This window comes from Schistosoma mansoni, chromosome 6 (genome assembly GCF_000237925.1).
Source record: "Schistosoma mansoni strain Puerto Rico chromosome 6, complete genome".
NCBI lineage: Eukaryota > Metazoa > Platyhelminthes > Trematoda > Strigeidida > Schistosomatidae > Schistosoma > Schistosoma mansoni.
The window spans coordinates 18,076,925-18,087,289 of NC_031500.1; the positions used below are offsets into that span (position 1 = coordinate 18,076,925).

The 10,365-nt window shown below is 37.1% G+C and overlaps 1 protein-coding gene across 1 annotated transcript in view; it reads left to right on the top strand.

The window, feature by feature from the left end:
* Smp_127120 (putative dead box ATP-dependent RNA helicase) overlaps positions 1-7,347 on the top strand; it is a gene marked incomplete at its 3' end in the record, with an annotated part of 29,271 nt that extends 21,924 nt beyond the window's left edge. Inside the window, exons 7-10 of the mRNA XM_018798473.1 lie at positions 104-336; positions 2,763-3,184; positions 5,345-5,434; positions 7,048-7,347. Coding sequence (XP_018653412.1) covers positions 104-336; positions 2,763-3,184; positions 5,345-5,434; positions 7,048-7,347 — 1,045 coding nt within the window. The remainder of the gene's footprint in view (positions 1-103; positions 337-2,762; positions 3,185-5,344; positions 5,435-7,047) is intronic.
* Between the last annotated feature and the right edge of the window lie 3,018 nt (positions 7,348-10,365).

A 10,365-nucleotide genomic window follows, 5' to 3' on the forward strand; every position in this document is an offset into this window, starting at 1 on the left:
CCAGGTTTTCCATGGTGGTCTATTATTATTATTATTATCATCACTATTATTATTATTATTATTATCTATTACTGTTTATAATAAATTAAAAACGAATGTATAGATTTCCTGAATCCAAATTACAACGAAGAGTTTCTAAAGAATCGTCAAGTTTATTAGCACGTAAATTGGAATTAACTCAATCAGCACGATTAGCATTCACTGCTTATCTACGTGATTATTGTTTAATGGCTAGACGAAATCCAACTAAACAACAAAAACAACAACAACCTAGTGAGCTATTGAATGTGTTCAATGCAAAAGATCTACCTGTAGAAAAATTTGCTAATTCACTTGGTAAGTAATCTGCTACTAACTTTATGTAACCATTCATTTCGTATTGTTGTAAAGAGTAATGATAACCTAATGACTAAAGTATTCAACTCTTACCCATTAATAGGTTACAGGTTCGAACTGTGCACTATCTACTTGGGTTTTAGGCATCGACTTAGTATGATTAGTTCTCACACATAGTATTACTCGTAGCCAAGTAAATGAGTTAAAAAAAACTGAAACTAGTAACTAGTTTCGAATTGTAGAGAGGTAACCAGTCAATCACGTTAAACACAACCTACGACCTGGTATGTATGTATGTACATCAGTTTAATTTCCCATACCCCATTTGCACAGAGAAATGCAATTGTCAGAGCAAATCAGAAAGTAGAGGTAGGAACAGTATGAGTGATGATTGGAAAGACTAGTCATGGAATATATGATTCGAGAAAACATAAATTCATGAGATGAGAAATACTTCGGAAGCTTAGAATCTGAGGGAAGGCAAACAGTCAATCCACCTGCTTCATTGAGAATGATTTTCAGCCGTCTCATTGAAAGTCTCTAACCACTGGTTACGATAATTATGCGAACCTCAACCAAGTTGTTTACACCTATTAGCGTGGCTCCATCCAATTTTCAATTGAAAGAAGGGGAGGTCAGGGTTGTAATCAGTTCCTGGATAAATAACTTAGTTTGAGCGTAACAAAGTTTCCTGAATATTTTTCGAGTATGGAGTTGAATGTTGTGGATTTGGATGGAATCTATGTGAAAAGAATGTCAAATAATTTTTATATTCGTTTGTGTCCACCAGTGTAACAATTTATTTATTTATTTAAACACATAAATATTGGTACAAGGGGGCACCAGATATATATTCGCCGCACAAATCTCATTTGATTTGTATGAGGGCTGCGATACTGCCCAGGTCCCCAATCCGAAACAGGTGGTTTTCTTAGGAGGCCACACCCGGAGCCTTTGACCTAAAGGTCTGATTCACAAGGCAGTGGAGCATAGTAAGGAGATGCAGTGCCATGGTAGCCGGTGACCAACGATTGGTCCATACGCCATTTGTTCCCTAAGGATACTGGAGTCCATGTGCATCATTGGTTTGGAATCAAAAAGTTTGGCGATTTGTTCATTGTCACAAGGTTTGAACTGTAACAGTGATAATATAAATAAACACTTTAAGCCCCCAAATGCCCTGGTACGGCCGAGAGTGGGGAGAGTCCGCTCTCCCTCTCCAAATGCTCTCACATTGCCACGCGTATATAGCCCCTGCCAAGGAAGACCTACTCACTGCCTTCTCGTGGTGGAGGTGTTGTTTACGAAATTGAGAGGACGAAAAGAAAATGTCCGGCACTTTAACTGGGTTGATGGACACGGAAATTTCACCTAGGGGAGTTGGAAAACTCTTATTCCAAACCAATGGTGCACATAGGCTCCAGTATCCTGAGGGAACAAATGGCGTATGAACCAGTTATTGGTCATCGGCTACCAACGGCCTGGGTCTCCTTTATATGCTGGACTGCCTTGTGGATCAGACCTTTAGGTGAAAGGCTCCGGGTGTGGCCCCCTAAGAAAACCACCTGCTTCAGTTTGGGCACCTGGGCAGTATCCCAGCCCTCACACAAATCAAATGAGATTTGTGAGGCGCATATGTATCTGGTGCTTCCTTGTACCAATATTTATGTGTTGAAATAAAATAAAATAATAATTAATTGCTTATCTCGTCTACTGATAATAAATTATATATATATATATATGCACCAGGAAGTTCTGTGTGTGTTAACTAAAGTGAACAAAAGTCCATCAAAAGGCATAAACGTATGACGATGTATCACAAGTAATTGTTTCCTAATTTTCGTTGGTACCCCTCGTTATTTGTTTAAGGAGTAGTATATTTCCCGGGAATTTTAACCTCAAGCGAGTGGCTCTCTTAGGTACCATCGCTCTAAGCATTTAATGTAAAGGTCTAAACCAAGAGACATTAGAGCAACGTCAAATGATACAATCCTATGCTATCCGGTGACCATTATAGGTTCTTGCCCTTTTACTTCCATCACACCCACTGTTATTTGGAATCAGTGTTCACCAACCTAGTTTATAAGTCCGAAGTTCAATTTGCTGTCTCACTCTTATAGAAACACCCTGCCACGTGAATGTAGTGAGTAGGACTTCTGTAGAGTAGACCATGAACACGTGAAGGTATAATTGCATTTAGAAAGGGATAAGAGACTCTTTTCATCCCCAATTGTCCCAGTTCATACTTCTACTATCCTACTACTGTACCAAAATATTCATTTCATAAACAATGATTAACGCCAAAATACCAACAACTGTACTTTAAAAAGCTCAACAGCTCTAATCCTCTTTAAAACTACTTATAATAATGAGTCCACATGTAATATCTTAATAAATTAATTCATTTATCCTATACCTATATACAGGTTTACCATTCATATCATCACTTCCAAAAGAATTCATTCAACTTGTTCCAGATTCAGTTAAATTGATTAAATCTTTCCCATCAGTTGTATCAAATCTATCCGATAATAATGACAATCAATTATCGACTACTACTACTGATAACGTGTCCAATCTAATGAAGATGAAGTTGCCCCATTCAACAGAATTAATCTCATTAAACATTAATAATAATATTGATGAAGATGATGATCATAATATTGATAGTGATGATAATTTATTGATTAAAAAATCTTCAATCAATGTGATACCGAATGAAACTAAATTAAAACCTTTAGATCTTGTTCAAGATACAAGTTCAGATGATAATGATGATGATATAGGAGAAAATGATCAGCATAAGACCAACCAACCTGAAAAAAGTAGAAAATCTATAAATAAATTGGTATGTAGTTCTACCTTCTGGTTTGTTTGTTTGCTTTTGTATTAATCTTAACTTAACCGAAGTGTGACTACTTGTATAATGAATCCTTCAAATGTTGATTAGAGATGGTAATCTTTTGCCTTTGTTACTTTTTTGTTGGTTAATGTTTTCTCCATCCTGCCTTCCATTACTAATGTATATATCTGTAACCTATTTACTTACTTACACCTGTTACCCCTCGTGGAGGAGCATAGGCCGCCCACCAGCATTCTCCATACAACTATGTCCTGGGCAATCCTTTCCAGTTCTTTCCAGTTTACATTCATCCTTTTCATATCTGCTTCTATTTCCCGGCGTAATGTGTTCTTTGGCCTTCCTCTTTTCCGCTTCCCTTCCAGATTCCAAGTTAGGGATTGCCTTGTAATGCACATTGGTGATTTCCTTAATGTATGTCCGATCCACCTCGAACGTCTTTTCCTATTTTCCTCTTCAGATGGAAGCTGGTTTGTCCTCTCCCGTAGAACGATGTTGCTGATAGTATCCGGCCAGTGAATGTTGAGTATTTTGCGTAGACAAGTGTTTATAAATACTTGTACCTTCTTGACGATGGATGTAGTAGTTCTCCACGTTTTAGCTCCGTACAGTAGAACTGACTGTCTTGACGTTCGTATTGAAGATTCTGACTTTGAAGTTAGTTGAGGGATGTTTTGAGTTCTACATGTTCTTCAACTGTAGAAATGTTACTTTTTTGTAACCTATTTGAAGGCTGAAAACTACTGTCATTCAGTCATTACTATTATAAATCGTCTTGTTACCATTGAGTGTGTATATTGGATTGTTGATTAGTTGCATTCATTAGTGGCCAATGTCTATGTTGTTTAAATCTCAGTGATCGTGTAATGTTTAGAGTTTAGATGTAAAATGAATGTACAGTAGTAATTAAATAGTGTAGAATTGGGTTTTTTTTAGTAACCTTTTGTTCAAATAATCAACCACCGACTGCCCTGACGTGCAATGTTTTATGGTGTAGAAGTAGGTTGGAAGAAAGCTAGGGGCGGCCAGACCAAAACGTAGCACAAAACCAGGAAGTCACTGACAAGTGAACTGAGCCATGTTGGTAGGTGTAGACTATCTGGTTGGGATTCGTGAGATGATAGCAATCAATGGTTAGAGACCTTGAATGACATGGCTCAAAATCGTTTGCAATGGCGAAAGTGCTTCCACTCTTTGTGTTCTGCCAAATTCTAATCTTCTGAATTCATGTCCCTATCTTTTTCTCTTTCCAAATTTATTTCACTGGATTATGCTCCTTCAATAACACCTTAAAACCCTAATCTTTCACATAATGCTTATACTCTTACTACTTCTACCACTATGGGATTTGAATGGACAACTGCATCTGTGTGCTAAAGTGGTATGGCAACTCGAACTGATGTACGTACGTACAAAGTTCTATTTTGTGACTGATTGACTTATGTATTGTACTTAAGTAATTTCTAATATAGCCCATGGAAGCTAGTTAACTGGTTAAACATTGACTTTGTGTTATAGTCCAGATCAATGACTATCTCCAAAAATAGTATGAACCCATGTATAAAGCACTTACAATTCTCATATATATGCAGATAGAGAGACTTACAGATAAATTCAGTGAAGATCTTTTGGTAAGATATAATAGCCTACTTACTAAAGCTCACCAACAATAATATTTAAATTCTCATACAACCTCGAAGTATTGTTCACCTCTGTTCAATATTAGCCCCTAAATGGCCTAATACGGCCGAGGGTGTTGAGAGTCCATTTTCCCTCTCAAAATGCTCTCATATAGCTATGAGTATACAACAACTGTCAGGGAAGTCGTACTCATTACCTTCTTATGACGATGGTATTATTTACGGAATTGAGAACACGAACAGCGAATGCCCGACACATAAATTGGATTAGTGGGCACAGATGGAAGTTAAAAAACCCTGATTTCAAACCAGTGGTGCATATGAGCTCCAGGATCGTAAGGAATTTAAAGACATATGAACCTATTGTTAGTCACTGGCTTCCATGAGACCTTACTTCTTAACGTTGACAACACATCAGTTTTTAAAAGTTATATAGTATATGGAGTTTTCACCGAAGAAATGCCATTTTTCTTACACAATCTGTTTCTATTTGTCTTTTTTTTTCTAGAAAAAATTAAGTCGTATTCAGTTAGCAAAAAAAGAATTAAAACAAAAGATTCGATCTCATCGAAAATTAGAATTCGACGATGAAGGTCATGTAAGTATCTCTGGGTGTATGTGTGTGTGCGTGTCTATTTGTGTTAATTACTAAAAGTGTGCTTTGATGTAGATATATTTGTTTATTCTATGATTTTTCCATTTTATGATGGTACGTTCTATGGGCTATATGGATTCAACCACTTCTTTAATTAATAAATGAAGACATATGAAGGGTTTTGTGGAGATTTCAGTAATTTTATAGAGCTGAGATCATGAGTCAATTGAAGGTAGACAACCATGAAAAACCTGAAAGCACTGGACTGCCGTTTTGTCCTATTATGGGACTCCTCAGTGCGCGAAAACTCTGGTTTCAAACCAATGGTGCACATGGGCTGACTCCAGTATCCTGAAGGAACAAATGGCGTATGAATGAATCGTTGGTCACTGGCTACCATGGGACTGCATCTCCTCACAATGCTCCACTGCCTTCTGAATCAAACCTTTAGGTCAAAGGCTCGGAGAGTGTGCTCTGTAATAAAACTACCTGTTTTAGTTTGGGCACCTGGGCAGTATCGCAGCCCTCATACAAATTTGTGTGGTGCATATATATCTGGTGCCTCTTTGTACCAATATTTATGTGTTTAAATAAATAAATAAATCTCAATAAACCATTTCTTAATTAGTCATAACTATTCTCATTAATAATCCTGATATTTGTAATAATACTGTTGATTAACACACTATATAGATTTGATTACCATCAGTTATAAATGTAGTATCATGTTTATTTAGAACCATAGTGGTAAATCAGTTGATGAGGTCATGAATCTTCATCGACTGAGATGGTTAGACCATGTGTTACGTATACCTGAACACCGATTACCACGACGCGCTATGCTGACTAGTGTAGGGGATGGTTGAAAGAAAGTTAGGGGCGGCCAAACCAAAACGTGGCATCAGAGGATGAAGTCACTAACTTCTAGTCTGAGCCATGTTGGTAGATGCAGACTACTTGGTTGGGGTCCGCGTGACTATCGTAACTAATGGTTGGAGACTCTAGGTGATATGGCTCAGAATCGATCACAATGGCGTAGGTGTATACACTCTTTATCTTCCCTTAAACTTTGAGGTTAAAATTGCTTCATATCTGTCTTCCTTCCTATACTATATCCTTATATACAACCTATCTTTTATATATTACCACCACTAAATTAACTATTTCTATGAATCCGGTGTTCATCTTGTTGTGCTAACGAGGTACGGCAACTTGGACCGATGCGTATATGTGCGTGGTCCTACGTTGTAGCTGACTGACTGACTGAGAACCATAGCGATAAATGAATTGAAAAATAATGTTTTTTTCTTTCATCTTATGTTTTTCTGCTCGAAAAATTTGTATTATCGATTAATCAAAATTATCCGTCGAAAAGTCAGCCGAAGTCTAAATAGCTGAGGCGGTAATATCTCAGAAGGTAAAGCTGAGCAACGTCTATTCGAATATCATAGAAAATACCTGTTCCTCTTTAACTCTGTAGATATCCTTTTGCTGATAAATGCTTACTAAAACGAAACATAGATCAAGGATTTCTTGTCAAATGCCTCTAACCATCTAAAATCTTAACATTCTTACAATGAATCAATCAGTTAATGAATTCTACTCCTTTCTTTTAGGTAATATGCGAGAAAATTGGTGATATCCCTATTGCTAAACCTCTAATACCTCATGACAATCAAATTGAAACAACAATGGCATCAAATGAAGCATTAAACATTGATCAAGAACGTCGTTTATTACATGAGATTATAGATAAAGAAGATAAGAAATTATGGAGACAACGTATTCGTCAACGTCATCAAGCTGAACGTAAAAAATTGAAAGAGGAAAGAAAAAAATTATCTCAATTGAATAGTCCAAAAGTTTCATTGAAAGAAAATTCATCTGATTCAACTATTGAAAATGAATCAGATTAACTGATTTAAATGGGCAGTTTAGTAAGTACTATAAAGCGACATTCTTCAACAGTTTTATAGAATTGATAGATTGTAGCTGGGCAGTAGAATTCAAGTTACGTATATCTTACAGCTTGAGATTCATCGTCTAGGATGTACATGTCGATGTTTGCGTTATCCAATATTCCTTTTTGGAGTGAACGGTACTTGACTGCAGTTCCAATGTGAATATCAACACTAAGATACTTGTTTATTCAGCTAACGATTCTCATATAAGACAATGCATATCCTGGATTCCAGTACTAGAAGAAGAACAACTCATCTATTCTGTAAAACTTGTGATAAAATAGCTATACTGTAGTAATCCTATCAAGTTGCATGTATGCCAATAAAGACTGATTAAGATTTAGTACTGGATACCAGCTATAAATTAGTTGAAAACTTTACTTGAAAATTTGTTTATTTGTCTTTCATTACAAACCAGCATATTTCATTAGCCAGTAAATCATTTTGAAACTATGAAGAATTAAATAACCATTTCATGTTAGTTTGACACAGATCCTTTAACAATGCATACCGACAACACTAAATATGTTCATAGTTGAAAGCGTGAGTTAATTGAAGCTAGACAACCATGGAAAACCTGGAAGCACTAGACGGCCGTTTTGTCCTATTATGGGACTCAGTGTTGGGCTCAGTGGTTTATCGGTTAAGTGCTCTGGCGCGAGACTGGTAGGCCCTGGGTTCGAATCTCGCAAATGCGGGATCGTGGATGCGCACTGCTGAGGAGTCCCATGGTAGGATGAAATGGCCGTCCAATGCTTCTAGGTTTTCCATGATGGTCTAGCTTCAATTGACTCACGCTTTCAACTATGAAAATACTAAATTTCCACAAAACCCCTTCTGATAATACTAAATATGATTCCATTTGTTACTTTTGTGTAAATATAATGATGGATTTGTAGAACGCTGTGCTTATTTTCAAGGAATGTATTTGTGTTTATGTAAAAATATGCAGTTCAAAACGGAATTGAGGATTACAACTTTTATGTTGGAGATACTTTTTTGGAAATCAAATTTGTTAACATATATTAGTATATAAAATGAATAATTCTCATATTCTTGTGTTGCTATAAGGTATGGGAACTAAGATTAATGTACTCCAGGTTTTGTGTCCTACCTCTTTAATGATTGCCAATCCACATTGTTTGTACGAGGGTTATTGTTACTACCCAATTGCCTAGTCTGAATTAGGTAGTAATCTAGGATTCAAACACTCAATTCCAGTGATCAAAAGTCTGTCAATAAGTTGTAATTTTAACGAGGCTGTAAACCCGAATAATTTCATTACTATTCACTATTTTGAAGTAGAATTACAAGTGAAAACAATCTTGGGTTACATAAAGTAATTTAGACTACTCTACACAAACTTATGATTTTTTTTCGACAATTTTACTGGTGTCATCAATATTTGGGCATACAAAGTCGATGATGACTATTAAGGCACCAAATATATGTGCGCTACATGTCGTCATTCAATTTGTGTAAGGTTTCAAATACTTCTTGGGCCCCATGACCGAGATAGGTGGTCTCCTTAGAGGGCCATTCCTTAAGCCTTTGACCTAGAGGTCTAATCCACAAAGCAATTTGGGAACGTTAGGAAATACAGTCCCATTTTATCCGGTGAGCAATAATATGTTTAAATGTCATTTGTCGCCTCACGATCTTGGAGTTTATATGCACCATTAGTTTGAAATCAGGGTTTTGCAACTCCTCTAGGTGAATCTTCCATATCCACCAACCCTGTTAATGCGTCAAAAATTCGCTTTTCGTCTTTTGAATTTCATAAACAACATCCCCACCACCAGAAGGCATTGAGTATAACTTTCCTGTCAGTGGCTGTTTATACATGGCCATGCGAGAGAGCATTTTAAGAGGGGTAACAGACTCTCCACACCCTCGGCCATAACAGGACATTTGAGAGAGTAAAAACTTCATCATAATTTGTTTCCATCGAAAAGTACCATTAATTATCATACAACATACATTGAATAACAGTTATATTTGTTTATTCTAATTAGTTCATCACAATAAGAATTATACAATTTAGCCAATGTAAAATATTCACACACACACACAATCACTTCTCACAAGGGGGTTTTTGTGGAGTACCCCCTTGTGATAATGATCATATGCTCACTAGTGACTGGCTCCATGAGGTATTTCTTGGAGTTCTAGTGAGAAGTCGTGGCCGGTGGAGCTAATCCATGTCAGGTACAATGGAAGTTGGATTAGTTGAGATTAGACATTAACACCGCTGGATGCCGGCCGGCTCAGTGGTCTATCAGTTAAGTGCTCTGGCGCGAGACTGGTAGGTCCTGGGATCGAATCTCGCGACGGGGGATCGTGGACACGCACTGCTGAGGAGTCCCATAATAGGACGAAATGGCCGTCCAATGCTTTTAGGTTTTCCACGGTGGTTTAGCTTCAATTGACTCATGATATTAACTATATAAAATCATTTCTGTTGTTGTTGTTTTATTGAATACGTTATTTCTGTCAACGTTCCGAACAACTGGCCGTGAAAACACCAACCAGGTAAGTTAGGATAATTGACGAAACGGTAGTATTCAACGCATTCAACATCGAAAGTCACCCAATACTGAACAACGTACGTTATAAACCATGCAATAAATAACTTGAAACATAAATTAAAGTCATTGGCAAGCTTGTGAGATAGCTATTAACAATGATTGTGGACTGTAAGGCGCAAAATCGATTGCAATTATTCCCTATCTTCTCCTGAACTATTTTTTTCTGGTTAGTGTTTTTCAGAAGGAAATCACTAATGTGCATCACGAGGCAATCCCTAACTTGGAATCCGGAAGGGAATCGGAAAAGAGGAAGACCAAAGAACACATTACGTCGGGAAATAGAAGCAGATATGAAGAGGATGAATAACAACTGGAAAGAATTGCCCAGGATAGAGTTAGATGGACAATGCTGGTGGGTGGCGTATGCTCCTCCACGAGGGGTAAC